The sequence below is a fragment of the Cinclus cinclus genome, chromosome 2 (genome assembly GCF_963662255.1).
Source record: "Cinclus cinclus chromosome 2, bCinCin1.1, whole genome shotgun sequence".
In the NCBI taxonomy this organism is placed as follows: Eukaryota; Metazoa; Chordata; class Aves; order Passeriformes; family Cinclidae; genus Cinclus; species Cinclus cinclus.
The window spans coordinates 295,159-316,471 of NC_085047.1; the positions used below are offsets into that span (position 1 = coordinate 295,159).

General features: G+C 45.0%; 1 protein-coding gene across 2 annotated transcripts in view; it reads left to right on the forward strand.

Annotated features, from left to right (window-relative positions):
- The first annotated feature begins 6,167 nt into the window (after nt 1–6,167).
- Nucleotides 6,168–21,313, forward strand: part of SYNJ1 (synaptojanin 1) — a 47,347-nt gene continuing 32,201 nt past the window's right edge. For both annotated transcript variants that reach the window (XM_062515266.1, XM_062515268.1), the window contains exons 1-8: nt 6,168–6,865; nt 12,819–12,905; nt 13,298–13,565; nt 15,859–16,084; nt 17,320–17,403; nt 17,958–18,019; nt 18,307–18,403; nt 19,673–19,842. In XM_062515266.1, the coding sequence (XP_062371250.1) occupies nt 6,742–6,865; nt 12,819–12,905; nt 13,298–13,565; nt 15,859–16,084; nt 17,320–17,403; nt 17,958–18,019; nt 18,307–18,403; nt 19,673–19,842 (1,118 nt within the window). In that variant the 5' untranslated portion in view covers nt 6,168–6,741. The remainder of the gene's footprint in view (nt 6,866–12,818; nt 12,906–13,297; nt 13,566–15,858; nt 16,085–17,319; nt 17,404–17,957; nt 18,020–18,306; nt 18,404–19,672; nt 19,843–21,313) is intronic.

Below are 21,313 nucleotides of genomic sequence, written 5' to 3' on the forward strand. Positions count from 1 at the left end.
CCGGGCGTGTCCCACACCATACTGCACCACCACACCACAAACCGGGAGCAAGGAGGAGGGAGGAGGGTCGCTCGGCCTGCCTGGGAACAGGCACTGTGAGGAAACGCCCGGACATCTGCCTGCCCTGGGAAGTGGGGAATGAAGTCCTCGTTCTGCTCCTGCACACGGCTTTCCTTCACTCACCGAACTCAGCCCACGAGTTCTCCTGCTTTCACCTTGCTCATCTCTGCCCCGTCTCACTGTGGGGAGCAGGTGAGCACCCGGCTGGTGCTTAGCAGCAGCCTGGGGTTAAATCACAGCAGCTTATGTCAGCACCTCATTCCTCTAGCACCGTAATTCTTACTGTCCACTGGTTATGAAAAATACCATAGTCACCCAAGAAACCTTTGCAAAAAAAAAAAAACAAAAAACATGTTAAATTCTGAGAAAATACTGCAGTTACTGCTTTCAGGATGACAAAACAACTCTAAGGCTTACATTTCTCTCAAAACGGAATTGCCTTTAAGTTCAACAGATATTCACAGGCAGCACAACAAATGCCAAAACCTTCTTGGGCACTGGTACCTCTGCCAAGCTCTTCCATAATGATAAGTGGCATATCATTAGCATTTTGTATGATGTACGTTAAATATTCAAAATATTTAAATAATTAATATGAAAAATATTCAAAGGGATATAAGTCCTACAAATGTGTATTTTTTAAAAAGGAATTTTTCATGTTATTCAGATGGAACATAATGCTGAATTTTTTTTTTTAAAAAATCTCTCGAGATACAGCAATTTTACCTCTTCAGAGCTTTCAAACAGCTGTCAGTTCTAAACAAGCCAAGACCTAAACTACAGCACTCTTCCACTGAACATATCACTTACCCTCAGGATGGGATCAGCTCGTGAGAGGAAACTGAGAGAGCTTAGGCCCCCACAAATGATAATGTAAAGTCTAAGCAAACCCAAACCTGTTGAAAGTACTGTCCAACAAAGCACTGATTTTGACTCACGCTGGAACATCTTTCTATCCAAGAGACCCCTGGTTTCCTGTGGTTTATCATAAAAGAGATGAAGGCTCAAGTTTGGATTGTTTTCCAAAGTACACTCTTTCGGTGGAAATACACCAGTACAATTTCTATTAGTTTAACAGTAACAATGGGCCTTGGACCTGGATAACTGTATTGCATCCCTCTTTCATTTCCTTCATGAATCTTGATGCATTTGTTTCCATACCATCATCCATACCTATTCTGGTAAAAAGCTGCTCTGCAATTCGAAAAGAACAAGACTCTGCTGGGACATAAGGACCTACAAAGCAAGTAAAATACAAGTTTGTCTCATCACTATGACATCTGCTTGAATACTGGGAACAAAAATTACTTTTCCTCTTGGCTTTTGTGCACAGCAGAGAATGCATCTTACTTGATAAAGTCTTCATGTTCTACCATTAATTTATAGTAGGATAATTAAAGAAGCTTATCACTGGAACTTGTAAGACATCATATGCCTGAAGCTGTTTGTGCATCTGAAGGCATGCAGAAAAAACAATCAGCTCTAGGATTGTTTCACATTTCTGTGGCCACTGATTTACTATTAAGTTTCCCAAAACATTAAGTTTCCCTAAAAACATTAAGTTTCCCAAAACCAAGATTATGTTGCCTTTATCAGACTTCAAAGCATAGTAATTTTACCCAACAGGAAAGAACAGGAACCTTTTGCCAAAAAGTTCACAGCCTGCTTTATTCGCATTAAACTCACGTCTTTGGGAGTCATTCCTCAACAACTTGCAGTTATCGGGGACTGAACCCACAGATGCACGATGGATACATTTTATTCTCCACTGCTAAGTAGCTTCCTTGTACAGAGCTGGGTCTTTGACTTGTGCTACCAGACTTCAAAGAAAAAAGTAATGAGGAATTCCTGAATATAAGAATGGGTCTGTTGGACTTTGCAACTAGTTGGTTTGCTTTTCTAACTTTAGTACTAGAACCTTGCAGTATTTGTTACTACTTTAATTTGAAGCGGTTGATCATTTCTCTATTCATCGCACCTGTCTGGAAGCATGTTTCTCTATGTAATTTAGGGATGCTCAAGGTCACGTGTTCCTTTGGCATGACTCACACACGTGTCCGTCTGACCAGCACGCTTACACGGGTGAGGACACTCACTACCAATGCAGCCTAAGGTGCTACACTGGGTTTTGGTGCTCCAAAGAACTAGGGCACGCAACTCTGCTTCTCTGAAGGTGGGCTGGGAAGGCTTCAGGAGACACAAATGGGGCCCCAGAAGTTTCCAGGGGCAGATCAAAAACCTTACAGTTACCTCTGTCAGCAACACAAGAGCTGGCAAATTACCTGTTAGCATTTTAGTTAGACATAATGTTACTCTGGAAGCTAATTCATTCAACTTGATAAATATTTTTAACCAGGAAAAAAACCCCAACAAAAACGTGCTGCAGAAGAGAATTACTCTCGGCCACTCTAACTCACCAGCCTGTGCCATCATTTGGCAGAGAGCAATCTGTTTCAGGTAGGTCAATTTTCGACTCACGTTCGGTCCTGTAGTAATGACAAAACTGTTGCCCTCTGTCAGGTACGTGTTGTCAGACACAGGTTTTTCCAGAGCTATCTTTTCAAGAATGGGATGCCATCCCTGCTTGATTGCTAAAGCATCGTTAAGTTCTGGACCTACTAAATGAGAAAAAAAGATGTAAAACACTGAGGAGTTAGTGTGGGAACCTTTACATTAATAAACGAGTATGTCTCAAAATAAAGTTGATTCTTCTGGAGCAGAACTCTTGGGAAGAATTACCGGCTGCTTTCAGGTACAGATTCTGATTGCCATGCAAGCCTTCATGATTTATACTATAAAATATATGATTTCTGATACATATGATTTACACTACAAAAAAAAAAAACAAACATAACTAAAACTCAGTTTAGAAATTAATGTTCCGTGGTTTTGTTCCCTAGTAAGTAGGGCTGGACTCCAGTAATAAAGAACGCAAAGAGCTGAAGCATTTTTATAAAGGACAAGGGCCGTGGACCTCTGTTACTTCTACATTTGTACCCTGTATTTGCATGGTGAACAAGAAAGTAGCATTCCTTCTACTTTTGCTGTATCTTACCATCTTAATTATTTGGCAATATACCGTGCCTACAAAGATCCACCGGATGCTGTAACTATCTCTACGGATTTCTGTCAGAATACAGTCCAAACACACAATCCTGGACAAGTGGCAGTAATTCAAACCCAACATTTAGGGCACGGCTCAGGCTGCAGCACCAAGTCAGTGCAGACAAATGATCCACGGAACCGTGGGACTTGCTGCCCCTCCTGCGCTGACAATTATGGCTGAGCAGTTCAGAACAAGAGCTGAGCAGACAGGACAGGAGAATCAACACCAAGCAAAAACCCCCTGTGCTTGGCAGCGGCGCGGCATCTCGGTCCAGGCTGTTGGTTTCTTTTCCCTTTCTTCACTGCAATTCACCTGGCACGGAGACTTCTCAATCCATCCAGTGAGACACATTTCCCTAAATAGACCCTCCGCACAAATGGGAAGTACAGAAAATCTCCCTGCCGCATTCATAAACCCTTCAACAAAGCCCTTGGAAAAGCAAGGGTGGTGTGGGATTGCCTGGAGTGCCAGCGGACTGAAGCGAAGGTGGAAAAGCCACACATGGCAAGCAACTGCCACTGCTTCCCTCTCCGGCCACTACAGCAAGCCCAGCTTGCCCGGAATTTCACGCTCAGTGTCTCTTAAAAGCTCAACAGATGAACAAAGGGGTACTCCAACATCTCCTTCCTGCGTACTTTAGGCAGCGCAGACCCACCGGGAGGAACTGGAATCCGAGGGCAGATCAAACATAGGATTCCTGCTTGCCACTCTCTCCACAGCCCTAGGCTGGGAAACAAAAGACAACAAACCTTTCAAAAACATCCTTGAGGCGTCTTGAGGATGCCCAGGCCCGGGAGAAAGCCCTTCCCCCCAGCCTCTTGGCCCTTTCCCACTCTGAGGAACTGTGCAAAAACACACCCAGAGCCAAGATGGACAGCCTGGGAAGCTTTCTGCACACCAAACACCATAGCCCTGAGCACCGGGAGCCTCAAGATGCTCTGGATACAACTCCCAGCCTCAGCGAACCCTGGGGAGTGAAACTCAGCAGAGGAAAAGAGGAACCCCGTGTCCCTCTGACGGACCCCTCACCACGAGCAGGCCCAGGCGCACTGCGGATCAGGCCGGCAGGGTCCCGCGCGGCGACCTCCCTCCTCAGAAAGGCGTCCTCCCGTCTGCCGGAACCCGGACCCCACGCTTTCAGCGCGACTTTCCGCGGCTCTTTTTGGTGCGGGGACACGGCTGGTGGGGTCAGTGTCTCTGGGGCAGGGCGGCAGGCAGCGGCAGGGTCGGCTCCGTGCCGGCCGCGCAGCGCGGCTCCCGCCGAGGACCCCATGGGAAACCCGAGGCGCGTCATAGGCGCTCGGGGAGCTCTGGGGACGGCGGAGCGGGAGCCGCGGGCGGTACCGCGGGGCGAGGCCCGGGCCAGGTGCGTCACCGGCGGCCGCGGTTCCGGCCCGGGCCCCGCCCGTGTCCGCCCGAGCAGCGCGGAACGCGGCGCTCGCTGACCTGCGGCCGCCCTGCTTCTGCCGTGCCAGCGGCAACTGCGCCAGGAACGGGGAAAATCCGCTTGGCTCGGGCAGCTGTGGAGTCTGTCTCCGAAACTGCTGGGCTTGTTCAGCCGGAGAAGAAATGAACGTGAGAATTCTTGAGGGGTCTGCAGCTTACTCCCGAGGAGCAGCTCTGACCTCTACTCTCTGTGACCGGTGGTAGGTCCCAGGGAGGGGCTGCAGTTCTGTCAATAGTGGGTTAGGCCGAGTAGCGGGAAAGGCTCTTCCCCCAGAGGGTGTTGGGCACTGCCCAGGCTCCCCAGGGAATGGCCACGGCCCCGAGGCTGCCAGAGCTCCAGGAGCGTTTGGAGACCGCTCCTAGGGATGCACGGGGAGGGATTGTTGGGGTGCCTGTGCAGGGACAGGGGTTGGACTGGATGGTCCCTGTGGGTCACTTCCAGTCCTGGGTATTCCCCGGTTCTATTCCGTGACTGCTGTCGGGAAGACGCCGACTTTAGCCGGCTCCCAGCCGAGCCGAGGAGCTGCGAGTATCGCAGCCCTTCGCGGTGGGCGGCTCGGTCCGCACAGCCGTTTCCGAGGCTGTCCCTTGGTTTTTGCTCCTCGTACCAATCCGGCAGCGGGCCTTGGGGCTAGCCGCGTTCGGCACACGGCGCGGTTCGCTTAAAGCGCAGCTCCGTCCCGCCGCCGCCCCAGCGCCCGCCCCCTTCTTGCCCTCGCTTCCGGGGCGGGCGGCGCAGTGCGGAAGGACGCGGGGCCGGAAGGAAGCGGATCGCGGTGGATGCCGCCGGCTCCGCGGCGCCGGGCGGTGAGCGCGGCGGTACCGCGGGTCCGGACCGGGGCCCGGGCGGCTCAGACGGGCTCGGGCGCTGCCGAGTCGGGGCGGGCGCTGCCAGGCGTGTCCCGCTGCGCTGTGCGGGAATGTGGCGGCCCGGCGGTGGCGGCCCCGCGGCTCGGCCGTGCCCTGAGCCCGCCCGGGCGCGGAGGGGGCGGGCGGAGTTCGGAGCGGGCGGGGCCGCGTCCGCTCCGGAGCTCGGGGAGCTGCCCGAGAGGGAGCGCGGAAAGCCCCGCTCCGGGTGCTCCGGAGCAATCTTCCTTCGCTGCGTGTTCCCGAGCCTCAGCACGGAAAACTTGGCTGCTCTCGCACTTGTTTATGGTTTGCTGCAGTGGGAGGGTTGTGGGTTTTTTTTTTCAAGATCTCGCTCGTGTGTGGCTGGCGGGCAGCGTCACCGCTACGACACTGCGATGTTTCAGCCGCCGCAGGGCAGGGTTTGAATCCAAACCAAGCCCTGGTTTCGTTTAAAGAAGGGAGGAGAAAAAATCCGGAAATAGGTTGACATTTTCCTACGATCCTTTCAAATGTCTTGACTGCTCCCGTGTTTAAAATACACTGTCCTTTTTACAAGGTCAGTATTAGTAAAATAGATGGAAAAAATTAAAGGCTGCCCCTCTGCTTTCGGTACTAGTTTACCATTAAGGTGGTTGCTAGTCTTCTGTATTGCTGGTAGCTGGAGAACATTTTTTTTTATTATTTCCCGAAGAAGAAATCCTGTTTATTAAGTATTGGGGCAGAAATTGCTTTAAACTAGAAGAGAGTAGGACTAGATGTAGCTTTGTTGCCTGAGAAGGTGGGCAGGCCCTGGCACAGGGTGCTCAGAGCATCTGTGGCTGCCCCTGGATCCCTCGCGGTGCCCAAGGCCAGGCTGGACACTGGGGCTTGGAGCAGCCTGGGACAGTGGGAGGTGTCCCTGCCGTGGCAGGGAGTGGAACTGTGTGAACTTTAAGGTCCCTTCCAACACAAACCAGGCTGGGATTCAGTAAAATTCTAGTCATCTCAGAAGCTTTTCAATAGAATCCACATTTTGAAAGGTATTTCTCTGGGTAGTTCTGGTTTTGAAACACTCTTATGTCACATCTTTAGGTAATCCCTGTATTTGTTTGGTCAGAGATTAGCTAAAGTGTCATGAGGCAGAAAGAGGGAGCAGGGGGTTTTGTTTGTTTTTGTTGAACATGTAAAATCCCTAGGAAAGGGTGTGGGTCAAAGCTGCTTTGCAGGAGGTGTCTCGAAGCACAGGGAGGTTTCACTAACATCATCTTGTGTTGGACAGGGCTGCCTGCGTTTGAGGCAAAATGGCTTTCAGTAAAGGATACCGTGTCTATCACAAGCTGGAGCCACTTCCCTTCAGCGTGATGGTGGAAACCAGGAACAGAGAAGAATGTCTCATGTTTGAGTCCGGAGCTGTGGCTGTCCTCTGTGAGTCGATCTGTTTTGATAACTACTGTGTCAGAAAGGTGCCAGGCTTGACGTTGTGTGAGCCATTTATATGTGGAATGGAAAGGAGCTACTCTTCTGTTTTTCTGTTTGCTGATGGTGAGGCTTCTGATTTACATGAGAAAAGAGACGTTTTCTTATTGTCATCTGTTGAGAGAGAATTTTGCATGTGTAATTACATTTCTTTATGCATCTGTATTTTCACGTTCACTGAATTTTCTTGTAATTGCTTCTAACATCATCTTGTTTCTTGGTTCTGAACAACCCTATTTCAAATACATGATAACTCATTGATGGGCTAATTCTCTGTGTTGCATTTCAAAACAATAAATTCTATATTCTTAAATGTTACATCATAATTTGGTTTTACCTCATTTTGTGTGATTTTTGGTAGCTTTTTGGTTGGTTTCTAGCTTTACTCTGTCGCTGTATTTTTAACCTATCTCGAGACTCTGTATTGATTTGTCTTGTGATAAAATGAGTAATATTTGCAGCAAGGTGTCTTGCACGGCAAAGTTATTTTTGCATGTTTTAAGTGAAAAATGTATGAGCTTTTTCCCTAAATTGTTGCTCCCTTCCGCTTTATTTTTTGGTGGAGGACAGTAAACTGAGAAATGCAGAAGAGAACCATAAGGCCTATACATAGGCTTTTTAAATATGTAAAATTATCAAATATGTTCGTGTTCTTTAGGAAGTGAAAGCATCTGGTTGCACGGCATTTCTGAGCTTGTTTTTGGTCCTTTGGCAGAAAGCTTTCATTCCATGGAAGTAGTTTTCTCCTTAGCCAGCACCTGTTAGAGGCCAGGCGGTGACTGACATGGTTGCTGCAGCTGTATGATGGTCCAGGTGAACAGTGGGTGCTTTTCTCCTATTTTTGAAATTCTTTCTTTTTCTGGTACAGTTTCTCCTTACTCTGCATTTAAGTAGTCTCCTTGACTTTGGTAGCAGTATCCATAAGGCACTGTAGTGTGGATTGGGGATAAATGTCCCATTCTAAAGGTAGTGAGCAGGTTTAGTGCAAGCCATAAAATGCTCTGAAGATTTGTGGAACAGGTTGTTCTAGCCTGTGTTTAGTAATTACGGGGCACGCTTGAGCTACTTAAGGGCCAGCAGATGAAAATTATTCATTCCTGAAGGTTATGCTCAGAAGGGGCAGCGAGTCACTTCTCATGCCCGGATACACTGCGGGCACCCGGATAAATATCTTTCCCTAAAAATTAAAATCCACCTCAAAGTTCTTGCGCACTTCCCTGCCTTCTTGTTACCAAGCAGAGGAAGCCAGACCTGAAGGAAGTTGGAAAGACTCACTCCTCTTGGATTCTGTACTCAGTGATAGCTGATTTTAATCTGCAGAGCACTATCCTTGGAATTCTAATTGGTAGGTTATGTCATAGTAAATGCTGATACTCAGCTGGAAGTAGTCACTGAGTATCGTTCTCAGTAACCTGAATGAGGAAGCTGCTTACTCTCTCTCTGTCTGCTGCATGGGCCTAGTTTTCCATTGAATATTTAGCAGTGGTGTTTTTCTTTAATTCCCTCTATTTTATTTCCATATAATTCCCTAAATTCTCTTAAGTACTGATAATTTTCTTAATGGTTGGGAGGTGACAGTCTTAAAGTGGTAACAGAAAAAGCCCAGGAATCCCCTAGGTCAGGTTTGTTTCTTCTCTTTTTCTGTTTTCTGTTCCCACCTGGTATCTGTTCTTTTTGGTGCCTATTTAAACAAGTACAGTTTTTGGTGCTTGGGCAAGATTTGTGAAGTGCTACCTCTCCATCTTGTAGGTCATGTCACTAGAGTCCAGCCACAAGACTCCAGTCTGTAGCTGTACAAATTTACAAGTATTTGTACAAATCATAGACCCAGTTAATGAAATACTACTGTCCCCTGAGGAAGATTTCCCACGTTTGTAAAATCTGTGTAGATTTCCCACGTTTGTAAAACCTGTGTGTAGATAAAAAAATGGTCTGATCAAGTATATATAGATTTAAATCCAGAGCAGCATCACTTTAAACTGTCAGAAACTTCTGTGTTTTGATGATGGTGCTACCACTTTTTAGATGACAAAAATTGACAATACTGACCTCAAAACTGTTAGACATTTTCCCAAATAATTTAAGAAATACTGGAGATTAAGTACCATGTTTAGCCTTATACCTGATCATAATTCTTACCTGTATGTACAGTGGATAATACAAGCACAGCTTAGTAAAATACATTTTAGCATTACAACTCGTTCTTGTGGTTCGGTTCTGAAAGCCTTAGCCAACTGCATCTCCTGGAATATCCACGTACAGAAATTTGGGGTTGAAATGGGCTAAGAGAAAGGAATGGAAGCTTCCTGATCCTTTCAGTGTCTTCTCAAAGGAAGCACGTGTGTCATTTTGCTGAGGGCAGGATAGTTTCGTTAACCTTCCTGGCCGTGCCCTCGGTGAGGCCCTGCAGGACGATTCAGAGGCTTTAGCTCAGCCTGGCTAGGAAATGCTGCCCAGCTCCCTCCGGTGCTGGGTGATGTTCAGCGTGTGCCACGCGCTATTCCAGGCAGCCAGGTCGGGGGGGAGCCAGGAACAGGGTGGAAGGGATCTTTCAGAGGGGGTGGTTGTGGAACTGTTCAGTCTGAACCAGGGAGCAGCCAGGCCATGCTTCTGCTGGAGGTGTTGTTTGTGAATTAACTCCTTCTGCTGTGACTGAAGCAACTGAGAAGCACTTTGCTTTCTTTGGAACATTTAACACCTCTTTGGTCGGTACTGTCCTGGTATTGGGTTAGCCCGAGGTGCTGGAGTGTGGGGGATCCTCCTCAAAGCCTGGCCTGAACACTTGTGTTTAAATGTCCGCGGATTCCCTGCTGATGTGTTTAGAATTTAGCGGGAGGATGTCATAGATGTGTTTTTCTAATTTTCCATACCCGATGGGCAGTATGTTTATTCTTGGAAATAGCTCTCTCTGAGATGTCTGATCTGGAAAGGTTTCCCTGCCTGGGCAGGAGTGTGTTCTGTCTCCCTCTGCCTGCTCTGGGTGAGTCATCCCAAAGGAGTGCCGAGCTGTCTTTTTACTCCTGTGCCCGTGGAGAACGTTCTGTCTGGGAAAACACTGAGCCACGAGCACCTTGAGCAGGAGCATCATGCACATCCTTGGACTTCAGTGTCCCAGTCAAGCTGAGCAGAGAGCAGCTGTGGGCAGGAGCAGGCACAGGGCCCAGCCGGGCTCTCTGGAGCTGAAGTAAGAGCTGTAGTAACTCGTGTGCAGCACCCTGCTGCACCCTGCCCTGCCTGGCAGTGCTACTCGGAGCACTTCTTAGGAAATTCTTCCTTGCGCTTAAACCGTGGTGGTCTCAACAGGCCTTGCAAAGCAGTCTGGCAGGGCTTCCTCATCCCCAGCATCCTGAGCTAAGCCAGTATTAGGGGTGTGCCAAATTAACAGGTACCAAAAGTAATCAAATAGTTCTTTGGTTAGTTAATTTAATAAACGAGAGCAGTGACTCTGTTCTGATTTTAATGTCACCTCTGTTGTAATACTAAGATGTTAGCTTTATTTGAAATACCAAGAATTTAACTGTCCTAATTTGGATGTGGACTTTTTCCTGTGTAATGTAAGTTAGAAGTCTTAGGTCTGAAGGAAATGCGCACAGTTTCAGGACTGTGCTTTTGTTCCCAGCTCTGAGTCCCATATTCTACTTGGAAACTGTAGCCACTAACTTGAAGTGTGTAGTCTCCTGGGAGCCCTGTGAGCTCACCAGGAAGAGAGCCAAACCCAGAAAGCCTCCATGGTGACCTTCCAGGTCATCTGAACCTTTTAATTGTTAAAACCGGGAAACTGATTTCTGGATCTGGATTGAAGCGGAATGTGTGTTGAAGCAGACTCTCCTGAAAACAGGATTGTTGATGGGATTCCATTTCTGTACCACTGGGCGGGCTGACTTACTCCCTTCAGAATAATTGAATTGGTCACCTTTTTTATAGGAGTCCGTGATTGATATGGTGTGCTTATCGCAGATGGCATTTTAAAATGCTGTTGCCTGGTAATCCTTAAGAAACAGCGACTTGAAATTTGTTGGTTTTCTCTTGACACTGCAAATGGGGCTTTCTGGCTTTCTCCTGTAAATTTGTAATTTACATTGCAAATGGATTTGAAAATCACTTTGTAAGTGTTGTGGTTTTGTGGAGCTTTCTGTTAGTTTGGTTTGGGTTTCTTGATACTGCTTAATAGTGATCACAAAAGGATAAAATCTTTGCATTTTCGGAGGGCTAAGGATAGGGGTCAGTAGAGCTGGTGCCTTGGGCTTCTGGAGAGCAGACTTTGGCCTGATGAGGAGACTGCGTAAGAGTCCCTTGGGAAGAGAACGGAAGGGAGTGTGGTGAAACTGCGTCTTCCTGATTTCATCTTGGTTTTCAGAAGTTTCAAATGCTTTTTCTTGATGTTGCAACACTCCTGACCACAGGAAGTTCCTTAGTGGGCACTGCATCGAAAGTAGAAGCTTGGGGTGAGTGAGCATGGACCAGGGCAGGCTGGAGGAAATGATGCCATATTTGACATTTTCCCATGTGAATTTTGGCCTTAAAAAACAAATTGAGGTGGGAAAAGTGCAGGCCGTGTGAGAGAGAAACACTGAGAGGGTCACTGTGGAAAAGCTTTGAGTTCACACTGAATTAGGTCCAATGTAAATGAAAAACATGGCATGAAATGCTTTTGGTTGGTTCTTGGGCACTTTAAGAAAATAATAATTGACTAGCCACAGGAAGTTTCTCTGGTTTTGGTTGGTTGGTTGGATTTGCAAGCCTTTGCTGCTTTATTAGCTTTTGTTGGCCTTTTTTGTTGGTCTGAATTTGCAAAGCCCGTGTTACTTAATTTACTTTGGGCATTTACTTATTAAGTCTTAACAAGGATATCCAGCATTCTCTGCAATGGAAAAAGAGAATAAATCCACAGAAGACAGAAAAGGCATTGTTCTGAGATGTCATTAAATCCGAACAGGCACCTTTAAGGAAAATCCTGCAAGAAGTTTGAAAGGAAACCTGATCTTTCCAAAATAATTTCCAGTGTGGAGGAAGAAGACGACAGCTTTCTGATTATAGGAGGCTGAGTTTAGAAGAGTACTTTGGTGTCATTCAACTCTTTCTAAAAACAGGTTGAAAGAACCCGGGTCTGAAGTTTAGAAGTTGTTTCCAGCCCAGTGGTTTTCTGCTTAAGAAAAACACAGTTTGATGATGCTGACAAAATGTTTTTAGATTGGCTGCAGCTTTTTAACATTCACCATGGGTGAGGGCTTTGGAAGGAAATCCTCATGCTGCTATAAAACTCTTTTTATTGCATCTGTATTACAGGAATGTTAGCGCAATAGGTATCAGTGCAATAAGGCAAAGAAACTTTTTAAAAATCCACTTAATAAAACATTGAATGGGGTTGGATTTCAAGCTATGGTTAAATAATTGTTTCATCTCTATTAAATTGTCTGATCCACTTTAATAACAGAGCTGGTGGATATTTGAACAGAAGCAGCAGGCTTGTGCACAGACACGGCTGTACTAATCTTAGGGAATACTTGTAAGGAACAGCAATTCTAAGTAAAACAGAGTTTTTTTTTAATTCTAAATAAAATACAGATTATTTTATTTATTCTCAGGCATCTTATTTGCCTGTGTTCTAGAGGCTTTTTATAATAAGAGATTATGTTAAAAATGCCCGTGTTCTCCTTTACTATCACCTGGATAGTCCTTTTTTTATTGCTTAAAAGCATAGCCCGATCATAGTTTGTCACAGAAGCAAACCCTCATTTTCCATTATGAAGTGCCATATGCTCATACATTTTGGTTTCTTTCCAGAAGCGTCACGTAGGCACTGCTTTTGTAATCCCTCAGCTTTTTGGTTTGGAGTGGCTCGCTCTCGCTGCCACAGTATTGGGGCTTTTACATCAGCAAATCTTTCTTTTTCTCTCTACAGCTTCTGCAGAAAAAGACACCATCAAGAGTACCTACTCCAAAGTCATGGATGCCTATGGGCTCTTGGGTGTGTTAAGATTAAACCTCGGTGAGTCAAAAACTTAAAACTTGAATTTTTCATTTGGGGCAGGGTACTGACTGTGCTGCTCTTCTAAGACTGGATCTTTGCAACAGGAGCAGGGCTTATTTTTTTCTATTTGTTTGTTTGGATTTTTCTTTGCAGAGTAACTTCCAAGTTTGGAACGCTCCCAGAGATGAGGGCGTGGACAAAAATGACTTCTCTTTTTGCAATCCCTGTTCTTTGCAGTGCACTTCGTCCCTTTCTTCTGTAGAATTTGGGAATGTGTTCTCGGCGTTGGTCCTTTTTGTATGTTTTTCAGGCAAACCGGGGTTGGCTCGTGTGCCTTTAGCACATAAACAAGTCACCGTGCTGCTCTGCTAAGATCCCTTCTGTTACCTGTGCCCTTCCGTGTTTTGCAGGAGACACCCTGTTACATTATCTGGTTCTGGTGACAGGATGCATGTCTGTGGGAAAGATTCAGGACTCGGAAGTGTTCCGAGTTACCTCCACCGAGCTGCTTTCGTTGCGAGCGGACCCCACGGACGAGGATCGTGTTTCAGAAGTGCGCAAAGTGTTGAACTCCGGGAACTTTTATTTTGCCTGGTCTGCGACCGGTGCCAGCTTGGATCTGAGTCTCAGTGCTCACCGCAGCATGCAGGAGCACAGCACTGACAATAGGTTCTTCTGGTGAGTTCAGAATTGCTTCAGCAGGCCTGAGTAATTCATGGAGCAATGAATTCTTCTACACACTCATGCCTGGCAAGTTTTTCTCCTCACCTTTCCCAGCTCTTGCATGTACACCTTTCTCCTACAAATCTTGAGGAGACAGAATAGCATTACTTGAACTCTAAGGGCAGAAGTCTGTTAGTAATGACAGGATGTTTTTGTGACCTGTTGTGAGTTTCTTCATTGGAAGACACGGGTTTTTCACTGCTTTTATTGCATTTTCACCTGAACATCTCCTGTGATGTTGTGTTTCAGTTTTGGTGCCTCTCAGTTCTTCGTCGGTTGTAACAGTTTTTTGAATGGGTATGGTTATGAAGCTTCAAAGGAAAAAAAAAAACTGTTTTCTAGAACATTCTGGATTCTAAAATGGTGTGGTGTTTATAGGTAGATTCCAAGGGGGTTTCCAACATATTAACTGCACTTCAAAAGCTTTGTTTCTCAGAAAATTGTGATCTTGCCGGTTTTGTTGAGACAGTTAGGTAGGCTCTGCTACCAAGGGCACTTTGCTTGGCTGCTGCGCTCACTATCCTTTTACTGGATATTTTTGAATAAAGTACAGGTTTTCACACCAAGAATTTTTGGTGAGAGGAATACTCTCACCGGATTGGCTGTTTGTGCCAATCAGCATGTTAAATACTGCCAGTAATGCACACTCACATGTCAGAATTTCTGTTCCTTTCAGCCTCTGTTAGAAACCCTCTGTGTTTCCAGGAGTCTTTGAAGGGTGCTGAGGACTTTGCTTTACACACACTGTTAGAACAGGTGAAAAGGTACATCTGTCCCCTCTTCTGGCCAAAATACACCAAACCAGCTCTGACGTACGAGCCATTGCTTCTCTAGTCTTAGCTGCTATTTCGCTCAGGTAGAGGAATTTGATCAAAGTGAAGTATAAGAAAAAAATTAAAAGCTCAAGTCTAGTGAGAAATGCTACTCCCTTGATGTAGGTTTCCAGGGAAGGTTTTTGTAGAAACCTTGCTGTCTGTCAATGCTTCTGGAAAAAGACTTGGCTCTCCATTGATCAGTCAGTACTTCAAGGCCTGAGAAACGATGCCTCTTGGCCCTGTCCAAAGAAGCTGGGCTGATTCTGACCCCTTTGGTAAAGCTTCTGTAGTTACCTGGTTCTATTTTCTTCAGTAAGAACCAATCCTCCTAGGAGGTAGGTGGAATGTCCAAGATGTAGAAATGTAACCGCTACAGGTCAAGAATAGGAGGTGTGCTGCGTATGCGCTTCAGTGATCTTCCTGGGGATTTTTCTTTGCCAAACATCCAGGCTCAGAGTGCCCAGAAAATGAATACTGTTTGCTTTCAGTATCCTATTATAATGGACCTGTATACTCTAGGTTTAGGATGAAAAGGCTAAAATTAAAGGGCTTCCACCGTTATAGTGAGCATGCTGTTTACAATTCCAGTAGAATTTTCTGGACAGAGACACAACCAGTCATCTTCCTGGAGTTTGCTTTTCTTTGCTGTGCAGACAACTTTGCTCCCTTTTTATACAAGTGAATGTTTCTGAGGAAGATCAAAAGCCCCAAGCCCCACTAGAGGGAGGGAAACAAAAAAATTCACAAAACCCAAACTTTAGTCTTAATACAGCATTGATTAGTGGTGCTAAATGTGCAGGAACTCATGTGAACAGTAATTGCTATTAGAAGCTGATATATGCACTATATAAAGAACCAGCACTTAGCCCTGAAATTGGTGTTTAAAGAAACTTGAGAACCAGTTGTCTGGGAATGTATTCCTGGAAGCCTGTCTGGTGGGTGGCATAGGGTTAGGATTAGGTGGCCGATAATGAAAGTATTCACTGTATATTGGCAAGAATTTATTTTCTAGCTTTATTTTGTGATGGTGTGAGATTGAATGGTGTTTTACCCACTACAAAAAGTAATCCTGGAACTGGAATTCTGTCCTGCTTTTCCTGAGTCTGTAATCTTTGGTTTCTCAAAACAAGGCTGAGCAGAGAAGTGGAAACTAGCTTGGAGCTAGTTGTGTTTTTTGGTGGGTGACAAGCAAAGGCTGTAAGGGTTATTATTTTAAGGTCGTTGAAATTCATGGCTTTGCTCCCTCTTCTTGTGCTCTCTGCTATTTCAGGGACATTTAAATGAAAGTTCTATCACAAAGCTGTAGCCTGCCTATTTTCCTGGTCTTATTTGTGTTAGTAGGTGTAAAATGTAAGGAGTCAGTAGTTGGCTTAACAGTGGGAGCTGAATTGTAATTCCTTGTGGTTAATTGGTGGCTGTTTTATCCCTGGCAGGAACCAGTCACTGCATTTACATCTGAAGCACTACGGTGTGAACTGTGATGACTGGCTGTTACGCCTCATGTGTGGAGGAGTGGAGATCAGGACAATTTATGCAGCTCACAAGCAGGCAAAGGCTTGCCTCATTTCACGACTAAGCTGTGAACGGGCTGGCACTCGATTCAACGTCCGGGGAACAAACGATGATGGTCACGTTGCCAATTTTGTGGAAACAGAGCAGGTGTGTTACCCCTCAGCCTGGCTGATAAGCCCTCCCCCCCCCCCCCCCCCCCCCCCCGCCTGGTTAGATTTTTACTCTGAATGAACAAATCACAAGTCAAGTCTGCCAGCAGCAGATACTGGAATAGTTTCTTTGATGCTAAATTAGGAAGCTAAGTAGGTTATGTCATTTGATGATCTTGGTTTTTAGCGTGGCTTATGGTCAGGGCGTGCCTGGGTCTGGGTTGTGGTAGCTTAAGAAGGTGCTGAACTCCTGTGGGTGGCTGTGCTTCCCCTGAACCCCTTGAGCTGCACGGCAGCATGTACCACTTCTGGCCGGAGCTAATCTGAAGTAATAGAAGCAGGCAGAAGGGATTTCTGGCAAATAGCCAACACCTGTACCTTGTGGCTCAGGAAGGACAAAGGCACTCAGCACAGCTCCTCTGAAATGCAGCTTGCATTCTCCTGCCTTGGGTTTCATAGCTCTGCCCCCATTCTAATGAAATGCAAGAAGCTGCTCAGTCTTTCTTTCTTTCTTTGCTGGCCTTCCTTGGCTCCCTTTCCACGGTAGCCTATTCCCAAGAAGTTGTTCCTGCAGCTGTGTTGGTGCTCCTAGGTTTGTTTGGCTGACTGGCTGACCCCTTCCAGAGCCCAGGAGGCTAAAGGAGGACTTTGTGCAGGAAGGGCTCTGCTTGTACACCTCCAGTTTCAGGAGCTCAGTCACAGCACTCCGGTTACTCTTTCTCTGACTAGTTTCCTGGCGTGCCAATGCCACTGAATGGCTGTGGTGTGTTATTCCATTTATGTTTTCCTTTCCTCAATGCTTCACGGGCAGTGATATGTTGGCTTCTGACGTAGAAAATCTGTGCAAGCATTCTGAGTAGGCTGCATGGTGATTTTCTGTGCATTGGTGATCATTTTAACCGTTCCTGCAGCGAAGTCTTACCAAATTGCTTAAAGCATCTCGCTCCTAGTGCGGAAGTTACTGAAGCCCAAATAATAAAAGCTGTGTTTCCTTACACGTTGTGAATTGTGATTCCGCAAGGGAGCATGAGAGTGACGGAACTTTTTGTAGGAATCGTTCGGAGTGGCTAAAGAGAAATCTAGGAAACAATATTGGAGTGGAATACAACACTGTGGTGTGGAGTACGTAATACAGAAATATAATTTATTTGCTCCATGTTTAGTTAAGGCTAAGAATTCTAAAAATCTTACGCTGTGATAATTATTTATGCTATGCTTTACTTTCCTTAACAGGTGATATATTTGGATGACTCTGTGTCATCTTTCATACAGATTCGAGGATCTGTTCCGTTATTTTGGGAACAGCCAGGACTGCAGGTAAGCAGGAGATAGATTTAATTATACAGATAATTCTTACTCATGTCCTTTCAAACATCATCTACTAGCCTTTGGGCTGTTCTTCACAGTAGCCTGTGAGGATGAGGCGATCCTATGGGAGCACGTTGGTGCTGCTGTGACTCACCAAGCCTTCTCTCAAGTGTGAAAGTTGCTTTGCACACGACTTGAATGTCCATTCTGTTGTTCTATGTCTACTCTTTGAAGTTCTGACTTTGTCCTTTTTGAAATGGGTTATCTAAGGGCATCCAAACAGACTGTTTTCTTCTGATTTTTTCTTGAGGAGAAGTCTTTTCAGGAAGTCAGTAAGAATCATAGGTAACTGTAATACAATTTCATCACGACTTTCTTGAAAGAGGGACTGATTCAGCAACTAGTACTGTAACGCGTTTTTTACAGGAAAGGTTAAAAAATGCTTGTGACTTACAGGGACTCTAGGTTCTTTAGACATACCAGCATTGTGCAGTATAACTGCTGGAACATTCACATGCCTTTTACTCAAAACACGACAATTTAATGTAACCTTGGTGTCCTAGGTGGGATCCCATCGTGTCAGGATGTCAAGGGGTTTCGAGGCAAATGCACCAGCTTTTGACAGGTAAAAATCATCTGAAGTTGTTGCTACTGCACTGAAAACCTCTGATAAGTTCTGCTGCATCACAGAGATGGGATGTATTATTCCAGATGATAGGCTTTGTCTCTGCAAATGTGGGATTCAGCAAAGCTGGGAACTCCCTGGGGATTGCTTATGCCTTTCAATGCTTTGTTGGAAAGAGTAAATAAAATTTATATTGAATACTTTACAACTTTTGTCAGTGTTGCAGATGTTGCTGTTAATTTTCTGTGTGCCAGAAGATGACTGTGGAGTTTTTCTTCTGTTAACAGGCATTTCCAAACTCTTAAAAATTTATATGGCAAGCAAATTATTGTAAATTTACTTGGGGCAAAAGAAGGAGAGCACATGCTCAGCAAAGCTTTCCAGGTGAGTATGACACTTCTTTCACTGTTCATAGCCTTGGAGTTTGCTTGTTTGCAATGAAGCTTTTACATAGCCTTTGGAAGCCAGATCCCCCAGGTATGCTGTGCTCTGGGAGCTAAAACTGGCTTTATCATAACAGCACCGCTTACGATGCGTGGTGTGAAATGAATTGCTGAAAGCTCTCCACGTAATTCCTGTTTGGTTCTGTTCAGACTGGTTAACTGGTAATGGAAAGTGGTAACAGCAATGTAGACAGCGTTGAGGGATTTTAAGTTATTTTGATATTTCATGCTTACTAGTGTCTTATTGAAAACATAAGTCTTTTTTACACTCTAAATTTGATTATTAAATACATGATACTTTACGGTATTTAATGCTGCAGTGTTTCCTTTGGGCGTATTTCTTTTGAAATTAGTGGCTAAATCCCTTAATATTTAAAAAAAATTACAATTTATCAATTTAAATATGGAGCTGCTTCACGATTAGCAGGAAATGTTTGTTCAGGAGATGTTAACTATTAACTGCTCTCATTGATTCCCACTGGCTAGTTTAAAAGAAAACCTCCCATTGCAGTTCATAAATACCGACCATTTGAGGAATTCTGTCTGAAGCCAGACAACATGTCAGTAGCCATGTGTTATTTCCCTCTCCCTTTCCCCCTGTATTGTCGTGATTGAATGGCTTGGGGCTTTCACTGGGATATTTGCTGTATCCAGCCCTCGTGGTGGGAGACAGGAGCGTTCCCAGACGTGCATCGGTACCCGGGGCTTTGCCAGCAACATCCTGTGGGCACTCAAGGCTTCTTCGGGGAATATTAGGGCAGGTTTTCCTCAAGCCACTCTCCACAGCAGCCTAACTCATTTGGGTGGGCTTTTTGTCAGGAGTAGCTGATGAAGTGTTTGCTCAACCCCCGTTGCTGACCAGCATGTCAGTGACTCTTGGTGAAAAGGGATTTCACTGAAACAACCTTTTGCAAGTCAAAGCATTTGAACAGCGGAGGAGGCTGTGGGCTGCCTCCGTGACCCCTGGGGTAGTAAGGGGAAAACCTGACTTTGTGACAAGGAAATCAAAAATATACATGAAATATTGATCAGTTCTGAGTGATTGGTTTCAATGGTGATAAAAATTGTTTCATTTTACCTAAAAGAAAGCTAACAAAACAACTTATTTTAAAATATTTGTAATCTCTTGTTTAGCTCCTACTTCTGTATGTTTAGCTACTGGTATATTTATCCTTTTTTTTTTTTTTCTTTTTCCTGTTTGCAATACCAGAGCCATTTGAAAGCATCTGAACATTCAGCTGATATCAAAATGGTGAACTTCGACTATCATCAGATGGTTAAAGGTGGAAAGGCAGAAAAACTACACAGTGTGCTCAAACCTCAAGTCCAGAAATTCTTAGAGTGTGGATTTTTTTATTTTGATGGAAAGGAAGTGAAAAGGTTTGTGTGTGTAACTTCTGTATGTTTCCTCAGGTTAAATTGTGGTGCTGGGATGTGTTTCAGCCCTCAGCAAGAAGAGAAAGAGTGTTGCCTCTGTTACTGTGGTTTTAGTGTAGCCTGGGTGATGCTTACCAGCTGAAATATAAGTCACCTGTTTTACTCTGGTAAGGTCTTGTCTCATTCTGTGCAGGTCTAAAACTGTCTAAGGAAGGTCTCTGTGAGACATTTAAGGGGCAAGAATTAATTTTAGGCCTTTGACCTCAGGATTTAGTGAAAATGGTCGATAATGCTTTTTCTAGCAGGCAGCCACATGGAATTAATGCCTGTTTTTCCATCTTCCTGTATAACAGGCTGAGGATTTCCCTCAGTGGTGGAATGCACCTTTTTCTGTGAGCTGTAAGTGCTCCTGTTCAGAGCAGTGGTTTTGACTGCACTGGATCCCCCATTGGAGAGGTTCCTTTCTCTCAAAGCAGGATTGAGATGCATGTTTCCTGCTCTACTCTGTACTTATTCTTGAACCCTGGAGCAAAGGCTGTGCTCATCTCAGGAGGACAAGAGAAGCAGGGATAGAAGTAGGCAGCATTACTTGGGTTCTCCCTTCCACACGCTTCTTCCTTTTAACTAATGCAAGGCTGAGTGAGGTTCTCCCGGAGAAAAAGTTGCTGAATAAGGAGGGAATGAGCTCCAAAAAGCTTTAAAAGTGGTTTTTATTATTTTTATTGGGGGATTCAAATAATGCCATCACAAACCAAAATGCAACAGACTGGAAGCAAAACAAAGCTGTGGCTTGTGACAGCTCAAAGACTTGTGCTGATGAAAGATACATTTATCATGCTTGTGAGTTCATGGACCATCTCTTTTGGGAGATGTCAGGTTTTTTGCATTGTATTTCAAATCAAATGCAGAGATAATAATGCAAAAAAAATATATTGAAGCAAGTTCTTCAGAACATGCTGCAGTTTGTGGTTAGCTCTCCAAGTAAAGGTGCTGAAACCATGCTGACTTTAGTGGACAAAGTGTGCGGTGGGAATGACAGAAGTAAGGGATAAGTGTGTGTCCTTGGGAGAGGTATTAGGATTTTGTTCTCCTAGCTGAGCAAGCAGCACGTGGATGTTGCTTAACGTGATCCTTTGGAGAGCTTTCTGGCAGGAGTTACTGGGCTTCTCCCAAAGGAAGTGGAGCCGTTCTGAGTGCCTGAGGTCCTCCAACATCCCTTGAGCTCAAGGGGAGAGGCTTGTTTTTCATTGTTATGAGCAAAATGGGCTGTTGCAATTGGCTTAGTTATATCACAAATTCTTGTTACGTTTAGTTAAATAAAATTCAAGGACTGTCTCAGTACTTTTTATTTTTCTTTTTATTGTTTTGTTGTTGTAACTAAGAGTTACTTCTTTCTGAGGTTCTTTGGAAGTGTGTCAGTTGAACTGTTTGAAAGGAAACCTTAATCTTGCATAGCACTTTAAGCAAGCAAGCA